Below are 15,572 nucleotides of genomic sequence, written 5' to 3'. Positions count from 1 at the left end.
GTCATTGTGAGGGCTTGGGGCTGAACCGCAGGGCTGTGTTAGCAGCAGCTCGTTGGCACTGCTGCGTCTCATCAGTGAGTGTTTGTGCCAGTGGTAAACAGGTTGCATCATTAGTCAGGGGACTTGCTGAAGTTCAGTTTAGTTATACTGATGAAGTGGATTGAAGGAGACACGTGCGTGTGCACGCACACACACACACACACACACACACACCAGCAACCAAAACTAGTCTGGATAAAATCCCATAGCTGACACTCATCCAAGAGCAAGACATTTAACCCTAATTGGTCCCTGGGCACTCAATGCCACATTACCCTGCACCACTCCAATTCGGAAGGGTTGGGTTAAAACAGTAAGTGACTACGTTTGGACCTTCTGAGCAATAGCCGAATAGAATTATGTAATCCTTAACACAGATTATGTAGTCAATCCCTCATCCTACTTCTACACGAAGGGGCCTTAAACTGTCTCTGTCTCCCTATCCAATATGGCCACCATACAGAGGCAGTCTTTCATCTATCACAGCTATTGAAAGGAGGTGCTGTTCAAAACTGAACTGAAAGCTCTCTATTCATCAGACTCTCATCTCCTCTCAATGATGTGTGGCTGAGAAGGCTGGGTGGATCATGTGGGGAGCCAAATGACTGTCTGTGTGCTCCAATGTCACAAAGTTGTACTGGCCGTACATATTGGACCAGACGTATTTCACAGAGGGTGTATGTTTGTGTGTGTTTGGACCGTACAGGTGATAGTTTAGAGTTAAGGAAATGCAGCTGGACAATGAAATTGACTAGAATTAGGGAAACTGTGTTTGTGTGGCCAGCTTAACAATTTGTCAGTGTGTGGACACAATTTAAAAAAAAAAAAAAAAAAAAAAGGATGAGCGTTTTTTGGTCTGTTCGGGCTTGGACAAGGCCATTTACTGTTCTCTACTGTAGGTCTGCATATTGTTAGGATAGTGGATAGTGTGTTTAATTCATCCACTCGGGGGCGTTCTCTTGAGTTGTAATCTTAAGGAACTCTCTTGCCTGAAGCCGTGCCTCATGCTAGGAAGGGTTATGAGGTTATGAGGCTCCAGAGAGACCAAATGAACGAACGAACACACACACACACATTGTAAATCCACACAATGTTTTGTAAGACAGCTCCAGATGTAGGGTGTGTCTCTAAACCACCTTCTATTAGAAACAGCTGCAGCCCTTAAGGGGTGTGGCGCAGAATGCTCTCGAAGGGGAGATGTGTGTTTCTCTCCACCAACAGACACACACAGACTGATACACTGCATTTGTTTTACATGGATAAGACTAGAGGTGTGCGTGCGTGTGTGTGTGCGCGTTTGTGTGCGTGCGCGCTGAGATGACAATGCTGATTCACCTTCCGTCACAGTGGAAGGCAGGCTGAAGGATGAAAGGAGAAAAAGAGGAACAGAGATAGGGGAAGTGGAGGATGAATGGGGTGAGGGAGAGAGTGGTGACTTGAGAGGGAAGAGAGGTGAGAGAGCGAGAGCACCGGAATTGGCAGAAGACTCTTCTCATTATCCTCATGAATTAAACATTCCAGGCTCCACCCTATGTTCCCCCTGTAACACACAAGCGCATATACACACATACTCACACAAAAACACACACACAAACATTGACAGAGTTTGACCGGCTTGCTAGGTGTATTGAAAGGTTCTAGGACAGGCTGTTACATTTGCCAACTCTCAGGAGGGTGGCAATCAATCTACAGTATGTCTTCTCTTCCTAGTGACCTCGCACCATCTCTCATATTTGGAGGTTATGAGATTTATGGCATCTCACAACTCCCTTCTGACCATGTTCATTTGTCAAAATCTGACTTATCTTTCCGGGTTCTTTCACTCCCGTTCTCTCTCCCTCTTCTCCACACTCTTACACTTTACGGGAAAATATAGGATTTAAAAAAAACATTACATTGACCTTACATTGAGGATGTGGGTTGCTGTGTAACCTAACAACAAAATAAACTTGGACCTCTCCCTGATTGGAAGCCCACTGTGTTAGTAGTCAACAAGGCTTGGGCGTCACACCATCTGAGCCAGAGGATTAAAGGTGTGTGTGTGTGTGTGTGTGTGTGTTTGTGTGTGTGTGTGTTGCAGGTGTCTGGTATTGTGGGCAGAGCGGACGTCTTGGCCTGCTTGCTGTTCCTCCTAGCCTTTCTCTCCTATATTAGGTAAGAAAACCCTGACCGCTTCTTTTTCTCTATGCTAAAGAGGGGATTGTTTCTTTGTATTTTATGCTTATTACTTCACATTGCTTTTTCTCACCCCTCATCACTCTGTTCTTCCAGGAGTGTAGGTGTGTGTGGTTCTGCAGACTCTTTGCCCTACACGGTGTCTGGGTGGGCACTGGGTGCCAGCATGCTGCTGGGGACCTGTGCCATGCTGGTCAAGGAGACAGGCATAACTGTCTTTGGGGTGTGTGTACTCTATGACGCCCTGGTCCTCTGCCGCAAGCCCCTCCTCTTGTAAGTCAACTGTCTGTCTGTCTGTCTGTCTGTCTGTCTGTGTGTGTGTCTGTCTGTCTGTCTGTCTGTCCGGTTATGAAACACACATTCATAACCGTTAATACTAGGATTTCTCCTCCACACTTTGGCTGATCTTCTAATGAACTAGCCTGCCTAACAGAGAGATACAATGTGCATACAACAATAGTAATATAATGTCCAGATGTTTATATGGAAATAGTAAATCTGACCATGGGGTACAAATGACAGAAGATTTTAGTACAACATGCTCAGATACTGAGAGCGACAAGGCTGTACAGAAATAGTGTGTGTGAATTTGTCTATGGTTGTTCTTTTTCTAGTCCATCCTGCCAAAGCCAGGGTCAGATGTTTTTTGGGGCTTCCTCCCCATGCGGTCTAAGCTGTCTTGGAATGAGCTGGAATTAGCCTACGTCGAGTGTGCTGGCCTCTGTGATAGCACATGAAAAGGTTTTACTGCAAGGGGGATGTGTCCTGGGGGCTTCTATGGAGGTCTGCTGCTGTGTGTATTTGTGTGTGCGTCATTGTTGTGTGCTAAAGGGTAAGCATCTGTCACTGGCTTGTGTGTGTTTGAGAGAGTAAATGTGTTTCTAAGTGTGTTTTGAGAGTGTGTTTTCATCATTATCCTTTTTCGCTGTGTGTAAACATACGTCTTCCATAATTATTTGGTTGTTGTCTCTTTGTGTTTGCTCGACTAACGTGCTAACATGCTGTTAATATAGACTTCCAGTCACTGCCCTGATGCTAGTTACTTGAGAAACAACTTCCATTTCCATTCCTGACACACACACACACATCCAAGCAGCTGTGTTGGCCCAGTGCTGTGTGTGTGTGTGTGTGTGTGTGTGTGTCCGTCCGTCCGTCCCTCCATCCACGGCAGGCAGCATGGCTCTGTGTTGTCAGCCAGAAAGCAAACACAAACTACACATGTGACTTTAGCCTCCTACAGCCACAGCAGAATGCCTAGCATAATGCCCACAAAAAGGCATAGTGTCTGGGCCACCACCCAGCTCCCTGCCTTCTCCGGTATGAGTGCCATATGTCCAGCGACCACCAAACTGCCTTGCAAACACTCCAGCCTCTTCTTTCACAGACACTGCCCTAACCAGCCCTGTTTCTTGTGTGGAGCTCCTACAATCCAACAACCACCAGTAAGCTCTGCAGTTTAGAGTTATGCCCCAAACAAAGCATTGATCCTGGGCTTAGACTCTTGTCTTGTTCACCCAGACCAGGTCCATCAACAGTATCATCTGCCACTCACCACATGAGCACACGCCAACCTTACCACCATCTCAAGAGTGCGGGTATGACATCATAACATAACATGATGGAGAGAGATTAACTTGGATCAGAATGATGGAGGGAGGGAGAGAGAGAGAGAAAGGAAGGAATGGAAGGGGGAGATGGAGGTATGAAAGGAAGGAAAAAGAGAAGGAGAGAGAAGCTGATATGTGGGAGTGTGTGTGGTCTTTATTGTGTATGTGTTTGTATGTGGCCTCGTGCACACCTGTGTTTCTCTTGTATTTGTGTCAGCTGCAACAGTCTTGGTGGAGGGCTTGTGTAATCCTGTCATTGCAGTATGTCAGAACCCCAGAGACAAGCCTGGGGCATCATCAGTGTCAGCTGTTTCTCCCCTGAGTGCTATCTCAACCAGCCGAGACAAGCACTGCCTTTCTTCTCTCCCACTCTCTCAATTGCTTTCACTATGTTCTCTCTATCTCTTTCTTTCTGTCTCTATCCCTTTCAATTCCTGGAAAAATGGTCAGCGTAGTCATTGAAATTATATAATACAATGTAAATATTTAAATCTGTAATCCCCTTTTTATATAAGATGTTTACTTTTGTTTTTTATCCTTCTTAACCTGCCCAGCCATTCAGTTACATTATATTTCAATTATATTTCATTCAAATTCTCTCTCTTTCTCCCTTTCCTTTTCCTTCTTTTCCCTTCGCTACTATCATGCTCTTTCTTACTCTCTGCCTGAGGTTTGGTATGCGCAGTGTAGAAAAAGGTATCTCTCATTAGGACCGCCTTCCCAGCATGTATTCTTTCCTGAAAGCGTGTGTGCATGCATGCGTGTGTGCGTGCGTGCGTGTGTGTACCCAGCATAAATAGATGGAGCAGATAAAAGTTGTTTGGGTCGGGAACTCCAAATGCAGGAGCAGAGAGAGAAGAGAGGGTCCTGAGAATGCAGAAAAATTGAAAGAGAGCAGACAGGATATGGAGATACTTCTGCTTTTATGATTTATCTAATGTAATGCGTGAAAAAATTAATCTGTACATTTTGAAGCCAATTATGTGGCCTCCTTCCACAATATGAGGGACAGGTAATGATAAAAAAAAAAATCATGCCTTGAGGTTTTTGTGATTTAATTACTAGCATTCCATTTTAATATTTATATTGTATGTTCCTACTATTCTCATTACTATTGTTGCTGTACCAGCTGTCAATAGTAAAATGGTTTTATGTAATCATTATTCTTGCCTGTCTGCTGTTACTGTTATTCTGTATTTACTTTGACAAGTAAGTTACCTAACTTTCCAGGTCAGTGAAGTATATTGAATTTAATTGATATGCCTTTACAAAGAGATAGATGGAGGAAGTGGAGAGGTAGAGGTTTTGGTGTAAACACTCCTTTTCCATCCACTCCTTTCTCTGTACGGCCTTTGATGCCAGGGCACAGGAAATGCGGATAATCTCAGGAATTCAGCGAGGAAGATCCAACAACATTCCCAGCCAAAAGTCACACCCAGTTCCTGCTTCTCATTAATCCGTCTCTAGATTTATCTCTCCATCTTTCTATCCCATTGTTCCTCTCCTCCTTCTCTCATCCCTTTTCCTCTCTTTCACGCTCCTTTTCTTTTCAGCTACTTCATATTTCTTCCTACTTCTCCCCTCCACTTTCCTCTGTTTACCTGTTGTTCTGCACTGCAGCAGCTGTCATTATGCATTTTCAATGCTTTTTAGAGATTAAAGTTTAGTGATAAGTTTGGGATATGTTACGGATGAATTTGATCTCAACCCAGGCTCATCCCGTGCACAGCTCAACTTTGATGCGACAGGGAGATTTAAGAGTTTAACACCAACAGCTGTTATACGTGCTGGACTAACTGATGTTGAGGGGGACATGATGGGTGAGAGATTTTGATAGATAGGGAGTGAATAAATTAAGGAGATTGAGAAAAACATTGTGTGTGTGCATGTCCTGTCTCTTCTCTGTAATGAGAGCTCATCGGGGCACAGTTTTCTGGCCTGTTTGGCAACCCAATACAGAAAGAGTGATAGCCATCCTATCCTTCTCCTGTGTCTGTCCTGGTGGTGTGTTAGAGCTTGTTTTTTTTTAGATGGATTATTACCCTGTATTGTCAGTAACACCCCCAGTACCCAAGACAAATGGGCAGGGGCTGTGCAGTATTTACATGATTTCTCTGTAAATGTCTCATCAAAAGTATGATTTTGTTTGTTTGAGGGTTTTTCTCCCCCCTCCATCATTTTCTTTGGCACCCATGCATGGCAAACTCACGCAGCTGGGGAGCAGCCGATCAAATTTACGTTCCAGATGTGTTAACCCTTTCATCGCTATGTGGTGTGTATACGCTTCACCGTTACACCAGTTCAGGGCCTCAGGTTCTCCTGAGAACCCCAGAGAATGTAGTGGAAGCATTCTTTAGATCGAACAGGACATGTCAGCATATAACTCAAACTGACCCTAATCCCAAGTCACAGAAACGAATGCAACACACAATATTGGGACCGAGACAGGAGGGACTGACCTTAGTCCCCCGGACACAAACTATAGCATCTTAAATACTAGGGACTGAGAGAGGGTGTGGGGTCCAGACATACATGGGGTCTAGCCACACTAAAGTTTTTACTGTATGTTAATATTTTCACATGCAGACTTATATTTAGTTAACTGGACTTCATGAATGTTAACACAACAGAAAACAGAGACATCACTATGACAGGTTTCACTATGAGCAGACTAGACATTACGTTGGGAGTCCTCCATCTTTGTAGTGAATAGGGAGCCATTTGAAATACAGTCAGTGCCACTATGATTATAATCTCCCTGTCTCCCTGTTACCCTTCTTCAGCTCCATTATGTCCGTACCAGCTCTGCCAGATAATCTCCTCCAGGCATGTTTACAGAAGGATAGGAGATATGAGAGGCCCATCACACACTGGGCCCTCTGCTTGAAAAACATTCAGACAGAGATCCGGTGTGCGTGTGCGTGCATGCGCGCGCTGTATGGTATTAGATGGAAAGCATATGCCTGTCTAAGGAGATCCCTCCATAATTCTGTAGAACAACACTTTCCACAATGTGGTGTCGGTCAGTGGGTTTGTCAGTGTGTGTGTGTGTGTGTGTGTGTGTGTGTTAATCTCCTACATTTACAACAGTGTGTGTTCAATAAGAGGCAGTGACTGTTCTTAATTCATTAGGGGAGGACCACTGACCAAGTCAGTAGATACTCTGTGGCTTACTGTTGGTGGTGTAAGAAGTGGTTCTGCTTTCCCTGAATTTCTCTGCTATTTTTGCAGAAGTCAGCATGATATTATCTATCATAATAAATAATGGACTTTGGCTACTTATTGTTAAACCTATTAAATATTCTATGGTTTTGAAAGTGTGACATGCGAGTATGGCAAGTGGGTAGAAAGGTGAGGCAAAATGAAGGAAAACCATAACCAGGAATAAAGAGCAAATGGTATCTAAACTGTGGCTAGAATATCTACAGATCTGTAACTCACATTAGCAACAATCAATAATCCATGGGGTGCAATGGTGAATCAAACTTAAATGAACAACTGATTAGACCTCGGGAACAGGTGCGTCCTCAGGGAGTGCTGCTGCCATCAGTCTCTAGCCTGTGGTTAGTATGCTGGCGAGGCTGACCGTCGGAGGGGAGGGAGAACCGCTGTGCCACGCGGAGCAGATGTTACAGAAAGGACCAGTGTATGCCAATGACTCAAGTTTTTTCTTGAATCCTCAACTTTGATAATATCCTAAATTATGGGTCAAAGCTTGCTATGAGGTATCAAAAGAGCATTGGCAAAGTGTATGTGCTTTGTGTTTATATCATTGAAAACTGTAACAACCTTTGCAACTGTTGACTTTTAGAGACAAAGAACTTGAAGTTACTGAAAAATATATTCTGAAACCATTGAGAGCCAAACACCTATCCATATGGGAATATTATCCATATCCATTCACAAAAGAAATTGGCAATTTACATATTCATGTATATATTTATTCTTGGAGAAATCTGGGATTTGACAAAAAAGCCTGTTTATATATATAGCTATTGTTAAATTGGAAGACAAATATAAAATATCATAGCATTTACTTGAAACTTGAAATCATTAAAAAGCAAAAAGCCTTTTAGCCTGCTACAAAGAGATTCACGTCCAGTGTTTAAAAAGGGATTTAGGTAATTATGTATATTGAAACCAATGATTTTTATGAATACAAATGTATCCCTGTTGGAACTGTCCCTCTCACTAAAAGAAGCAATACTGAATAAAAAGTGAAACAGCAGTTTTGTATTGCAACAGGGACAGAAAAATAATAGCCCAATGGAAAAAAATGAAAAACAATCATACAAGATGTTCATCCTGAAACATTTCAAATACACTACATATAGTTTTTTCTTTATATATCTGAATTCCATGTGTGGGCAAGTTTGTAGGTAATACTTATGGCAGCAAAAACACAAACAAGATTGATTTTGGATTATTGTATTTTATGATGTTGGACACTTTTACACTGAAACTTCAGGACAGTCAGGGATTAGGTTTTGGTGGTAACAGATTACATATAAAGAGGTTGCTAGATCATATACCTGAGCCAACATGTAAGATTGTTATTAAATTTTTCCATATGAGATGGATATGTTAATAAGAAAAGACCAATCATCCTATGAAAGATAAACACAAATGCCTACATTGTTAATGAATGACATTGTAAATAGGGATGATGAAATAATATTATGCAGGCAAATTGACCAGTGTGTATGGAAGAGTACATGAAAGTATGATCAACTCACTGAAGCCTTACAAGGTAGGTAAACTTAAAGAAATGCATACAGTCTGGAAAAGTCACAGAGGTACAGAGGATGCAAATCTAACATTATACAACACTTTTGCCAAACTTCTCCTGCAACCCAAGAGTTTGCTTTTTAGATTTAAGTTCTGCTTTTAACTCCATGAAAACACATTCTCCTACAAAGGCACATTGACTTGGGAGTGTATTCTCTTTCTAGGGATTGGTGAGTTCCACTCCAACCAACCACAAAGTCTCTGCTAAGGGTATGAGGACAGTTGGATTTAAACACTGGGGCACCTTAAGGGTGTGTTTTTTTTTGTACCTGTTCTCTATCTATACCAATACAATTATGATCAAAGATAATTTGTTCATCTTATTCAAATATGCACATGATTTGGCCTTTTTCTTGAAGGGGAAACTATGAATGACAACCTGTATCTTAATCATGTTGTATCGCTCCAGAACTGGCGCCATTAATATGCTCTGGAAATTAATGTTCATAAAACAGAGATGATACTTCGCAATAAAGGGATATCTCCCTACTCCTGTGACGCCTGCTCTGCATGGCACCGCAGCTCCTCTTCGTATCCAGCTCTCCACCTCGCCAGTGTACTAACCACCAGCCGGAGAGTGATGGCAACAGCACTCCCAGAGGATGCACCTGTTTCCACTCACATCAGTTGTGTATATGTTGTGTTCGTTTGCCATTGCACCTCACAAAATATTGTTTCCTGTCGTTGTAAGTGAGGTGCTGTCCTGTATCGCCAAACAAAAGAGAACTATAAAAAAGAATAATTGTTATCGCTTGGTTTTAGTTTTATTTCCTTTTTGTCCCATTTTTACGCACGCTTTGCCCTCGCTTTCGCTTGATCAGAATTCCAAATGGTTATGTTTAGTGATCAGCCTGTAGCGTTAGTTGTCTGTTTTAAACACTTAGCTATGTTTGAGGTTATGCCAAAAGCTTTCTATCCCAAGTAACATATTTAAAACAGTGTTCCACAGCATAATTAAGATATATGGGAAGTCATAGCAAACATATTGTAGCCAAGTGGATATTATGTTTTTCTCAGTGTTTCATGTAGGAAGGAATAAGTGGGTTTAAATGAAATATAGTAGGTTAGCTTATTATATTAACTCAGTGTCAGTGTAATGGCACAAATATTTCTCATATTACAAAACAACCACACATGAAGTTTGCATCTGTATGACGTATGCCGACAATGCACCACAATGGACACAAAAATTGCTGAATGGAAACAGCCACTATGGACCTATGCTATCATTAGCCCAGTTTTACATTTAACCAGTGGCGTAGATTTCATTATAGATGAGTGGGACATGTTCCCCCCAATTTTTTCTATACGCCACAGTGAATGTATTGTAGGAAATGTTCAGGAGAGTGGATAGAGTAATTATATCCTGAACATTTCCTACAATACATTCACTGCGGCATATAGAATAGTTTTTTTTTGTGGCCAATGGGGTGGGCAGAGTAAAACACCAGCAACAATTGCAAATACACAGTGCCCCTTGATTTTTTTTTGCATATAATCATTCTGTAGAGTCTCCTGAACATTTCCTAGAATACATTCATCGCGGCGTATAGAATATATATTTTTTTTATAGGCCAATATATATTTCATATGCATTGAGTTACATTATCTTCCAGCTCCTGGTTCCTCAACTGAACGTTTCATTTATGTTGCATGTACTGGCTTTTTTTCTTTCTTTTTTTTTTACCTAAAACTGCATGTCTTAATATACTGTAAAACAAAATATAAAATTCAAGAATGCTGCATAATATCTGTTGACTAGCTGCTTTTTATCATACTATGTTGTAGGCTTGGCTTTTGTTCAAATAAAGGCCCAACTTTATTATACATTTTAGCAGTATTGTCCTTTTGTGTATAATTATCAATGCGAAAATATAAGCAATTTGAAAAGTGAATAGACGTAATATAATGCAATATTCAATCGCAATAATTGTATCGTAATATTATTAAGGTGTGTGAAGCGAATTGCAGAAATAAAGCAAAGGCATTTCTTTTCTGCAATGGACCTTGTCATCAATACCAAAAATCTCCTCATGGGCATAATACACAGATACACAGCATGTGCTGAGAAAGCGCCATTCCCATTAAATTCCAGTGACAATGTAGCAAGGACTAGCGAGCAATGCCACACGAAGTTGAGCAGCACATTTCAGACTTGCGAAGGAGTCAATGTTTTCAAACGTTTCATTATACAAATCACCAGCTTTGACTGCTCAGCAATAAACAGTCACCAGGGCTGCTTTCAGTGCTTTGCTAGTCTCCTCCCTGTTTGCTAGTGTTAGAAATCGTCCGTTTCGTATAGTCGTTGTAATATTTCTCGAATACCCATTTGTCAAGGGAGAGAGAAAGTATAATATTTATTGCAGCATTAGAAAGTCTTGTTCATGAGGTTACAGACCTGGTCTTCCTTACACAACATCAATCTCATCTCAGTCAATCTCTTCTCACTGTAATGTTAGTTACAAGCTGATATATACACATTGAAGAGTGTGTCTACCTAGCAAAGATCAGGTTTCCAAGACAGTAACTCCCTTGCCAAATGGCCATTGTAAACATTCCTTTGGTCATTAGACCACAACCTGCAGAGAGATAATCTAAACAGAGAGGTTTCTGTTGTTCTCATTATCTAGGCACATTCACTTCCAATGAAACATACATTCATATTGTAATTGTTAATGATCAGATTCCACACTAGTCTCACAAATCACAATCCACCATTTTCAGGCAAACAAAGGTTCATTCCGAAGTCAACGTGTAGCTGCCCTTTCATGCATTCAAAAATGTGCATCGGGCCACATGGCTTTTGTTTGGGATTCACAGGAACACTCTTCAGTTCCATTAATTAAGTTATATTACCCACAATGTAGTTTGGCTAAAATCTAATTGAGATGGTCAAACTTGTTTTCTTTAACAGATCCCGTGGACTATTAGTAACGTTCCTGACTAAGAATGTAAAGCTTTTTGACCCTGGTTCAATTCCTCCATCAGATTTTCTTGTTTGTCTCTCAACTATCTTCATCAACTCTGTCCTTTTATTACTGTCACCCGGCTAAATGTATACACTTTGTTATATCACAAATGTCAAAATACAACTACGTGTATATTATACAGCTCTGGAAAAAATTACGAGACCAATTCTTCAGCATCTCTACATGTATGGCAGCCATTCCATTCCAGTGTCTGTTCAATTCCAACACAGGCACACCTCATTTTACTTAATGAGGTACTGATTCTGTGATTACCTGAACCAAATCTAATTTAACGAGGAAACATAAAAACCATTGCTGTGGTCATCACTATTCTCTTGCAATAGGACCAGCTGGAAGGCAAAAACAAAGCAAGTAGTACCTCAAAGGTAATTTGAATAAAATAATAACTATTCAGCATGACAAAGGAGTTGAAAAGAAAAGCTTTGAGTGAGGAAAAGAAGGGTTCAATTCTGGCTTTTTCTGGTAGAGCGATACAGTAAGCATCAGGTTGCTTCCATCCTGAAAAGTTCAAAGATGGTGGTTCAGAAGAACAAGGTCAACGAACAGACATTGGGAACAACAAAGCTACAGACTGGCAGAGGGCAAAAATGACTGTCCACTGACCGAGATGACTGTCAACTCATTCGAATTTCACTCAACAACCGTAGGATGACATCAAGTGACCTACAAAAAGAATGGCAAACAGCAGCTGGGGTAAAGCGCAATGGCGAGAACCTTTCGAAACAGGCTCCTAGGAGCAGGGCTGAAGTTGTGCAAAGCTAGAAAAAAGCCCTTCATCAATTAGAAGCAAAGAAGAGCCAGGCTGAAGTTTGCAAAAGACCATAAGGATTGGACTGTAGAGGAATGGAGTTAGGTCATCTTCTTTAACAAGTAAAATGTTCAGCTATGCCCAACACCTCATCATATAATGGTTAGACGGAGACAAGCCACAGTATTTCGCACCTACTGTGAAATTTGTTGTAGGCTTGGTGATGATCTGGGGATGCTTCAGCAAGGCTGGAATTGGGCAGATATGTCTTTGTGAAGGACGCATGAGTCAAACGAAGTACAAGGTGAACCTGGAAGAACACCTGATTTTAATTCTGAGAATTCGTTTTTTCCAGCAGGACAATGTTCCATGACACACAGCCAGGTCAATCAAGGTGTGGATGGAGGACCACCAGATCAAGACCCTGTCATGGCCAGCCCAATATCCAGACCTGAACCCCACTGAAAAACTCTGGAATTTGATCAACAGGACAATGGACACAAGCCATCAAACAAAGCTGAGCTACTTGAATTTTTGTGCCAGAAGTGGCATAAATTCACCCAACAGCACTGTGACAGACTGGTGTAGAGCATGCCAAGACGCATGAAAGCTGTGATAAAAAATGTGGGTTATTCCACCAAATAATTATTTCTGAACTTCCTAAGTTAAAACATTAGCATTTTGTTGTTGAAAAATGTATATTAATTTGTTTTCTTATTTGCACTTATATTTATTTGAGTTTCTTATTTTCTACAAATAAATACTCTAAATGGCAATATTTTTATTTGGAATTTGGGAGTAATGTTGTCAGTAGTTTATAGAATAAACACATCAAAAACAAACACATACCTATGAATAGTAAAACTAGAGAAACTGATCATTTTGCAGTGGTCTAAATTTTTTCAACCCTGTTCCTGGACATCTACTGTCTACGGTTCTCTTGAACGCCATTTGTGACTAACCCAGTAAAACTTTTAATTCAGCTAATTATTAGAATCAGGTGTGAAAAATTTGAGTTGGATAGAGAACCTACAGTTCAGTAAATCTTCAGGAACAGGGTTGGGCAACCCTGTCCCATGATATGAGAGTTGTGTCGATGTCGCACATCAAGGGCTGAGAGTGCCTCTGATGTGCTACTTATAAAAATGATTGAAGTTTGGCAGGTCTGGCTTAATGAACAGGCTTGTTGTACATGAGATCACCACTGCAGTGTTTGTATTAAAGCTCTATGCCAAGTGAAGTTAGATAAGTCTGATAAAAACATCTTTCTCCACCATTCAAACAATTCTTTGCTGCAATCTCCTATCAAGTTTTCTCTCCAGAGAGGTCTGGTAAAGTGGCATGGTTCTTAAACTTCTTGAACACATTATGTACGGTGGGAGCAAGGATCTGTAGAAGAACTTGAGAAAAGGTTTATGTCTGACCTCCTCAGACAATACTTTTTTTTGTCCATGCTCTTGTGGTATGCACTGTAACACAAAACAGGACAATGAGTATTTATCTCAATTCCAACTTGTTGAATAAAATATTTTCACCTGTAACTCAGTTTTGCTGTGAAAGAGAGTCACCTGTTGGAAATCATACAGTGAGGAAAAAAATTGCTGATTTTGTACGTTTGCCCACTGACAATGAAATTCAGTCTATAATTTTAATGGTAGGTTTATTTGAACAGTGAGAGACAGAATAACAACAAAAAAATCCAGAAAAAAAACGCATATCAAAAATGTTATGAATTGATTTGCATTTTTATGAGTGAAATAAATATCCGACACCTCTGCAAAACATGACTTAGTACTTGGTGGCAAAACACTTGTTGGCAATCACAGAGGTCAGACGTTTCTTGTAGTTGGCCACCAGGTTTGTACACACCAGGTTTGGCCACCAGGAGGGATTTTGTCCAACTCCTCTTAGCAGATCTTCTCCAAGTCATTAAGGTTTAGAGGCTGATGTTTGGAAACTCGAACCTTCAGTTCTCTCCACAGATTCTCTATGGGATTAAGGTCTGGAGACTGGCTAGGCCACTCCAGGACATTAATGTGCTTCTTCATGAGCTACTCCTTTGTTGCCTTGGCTGTGTGTTTTTGTTCATTGCCATGCTGGAATACCCATCCACGACCCATTTTCAATGCCCTGGCTGAGGGAAGAAGGTTCTCACCCAAGATTTGATGGTACATGGCCCGTCAATCGTCCCTTTGATGCAGTGAAGTTGTCCTGTCCCCTTAGCAGAAAAACACCCCCAAAGCATAATGTTTCCACCTCCATGTTTGACGGTAGGGATGGTGTTCTTGGGGTCATAGGCAGCATTCCTCCTCCTCAAAACACGGCGAGCTGAGCTGATGCCAAAGAGCTCGATTTTGGTCTCATCTGACCACAACACTTTCACCCTGTTCTCCTCTGAATCATTCAGATGTTTATTGGCAAACTTCAGACAGACATGTGCTTTCTTGAGGAGGGTGACCTTTTGGGTGCTGCAGGATTTCAGTCTTTCACGTGTCTTGCATGGAGCACCAAGTGTTGTTACCTTCTCACCAAGCTGCTTGACGATGGTCTTGTAGCCCATTTCAGCCTTGTCCCTGATATCCTTGGACAGCTCTATGGTCTTGGCCATTGTGGAGAGTTTGGAATCTGATTGATTGATTGCTTCTGTGGATAGGTGTCTTTTATACAGGTAACGAGCTGAGATTAGGAGCACACTCTTAAAGGGAGTGCTCCTAATCTTAGCTTGTTACCTGTATAAAAGACCTGGGAGCCAGAAATCTTTCTGATTGAGAGGTATCAAATACTTATTTCCCAATTCACAAAATTTTTTATATGTATTTTTGTTTTTATTCTGTTTCTTACTGTTCAAATAAACCTACCATTAAAATGATAGAATGATAATTTCTTTGTCAGTGGGCAAACGTACAAAATAAGCAGGGGATCAAATACTTTTTTCCCCTCACCGTATATTTACCTACTTGAATGTGCAATAGATTTTATTTGTGGAATAAGCACACATTTTGTACTTTATTTAAAATGTGTGCTTTTGTTGCAGTCTAATGGAATATTTACAGTATGTGCATAAATGTTTTAGATTTTTTAGTTTGTCTAGAACAAATGTTTTTTCTGTAATAAAGTGCAAGGCCGCCAATACTTGGATCACAGCTGTAGCTGTTACATTGCATTGCCATACATTTTATGGAATGCAACGTCATCAGAATCACCTGTATATGCTAGGTAAATTTG

At 41.0% G+C, this 15,572-nt stretch overlaps 1 protein-coding gene across 2 annotated transcripts in view; it reads left to right on the top strand.

Moving 5' to 3' along the window:
* Positions 1 to 15,572, top strand: part of tmtc1 (transmembrane O-mannosyltransferase targeting cadherins 1) — a 314,311-nt gene that overhangs the window by 31,419 nt on the left and 267,320 nt on the right. Inside the window, exons 3-6 of one of the 2 annotated variants that reach the window (XM_034290060.1) lie at positions 2,120 to 2,193; positions 2,311 to 2,487; positions 3,599 to 3,656; positions 3,733 to 3,809. In XM_034290060.1, the coding sequence (XP_034145951.1) occupies positions 2,120 to 2,193; positions 2,311 to 2,487; positions 3,599 to 3,656; positions 3,733 to 3,809 (386 nt within the window). The remainder of the gene's footprint in view (positions 1 to 2,119; positions 2,194 to 2,310; positions 2,488 to 3,598; positions 3,657 to 3,732; positions 3,810 to 15,572) is intronic. The other variant, XM_034290061.1, reaches the window with a different exon arrangement.

Source organism: Esox lucius, chromosome 23 (genome assembly GCF_011004845.1).
Source record: "Esox lucius isolate fEsoLuc1 chromosome 23, fEsoLuc1.pri, whole genome shotgun sequence".
NCBI lineage: Eukaryota > Metazoa > Chordata > Actinopteri > Esociformes > Esocidae > Esox > Esox lucius.
The sequence above is the reverse complement of the archived record's forward strand: the minus strand, read 5'-3'. Positions and strand labels throughout refer to the sequence as shown.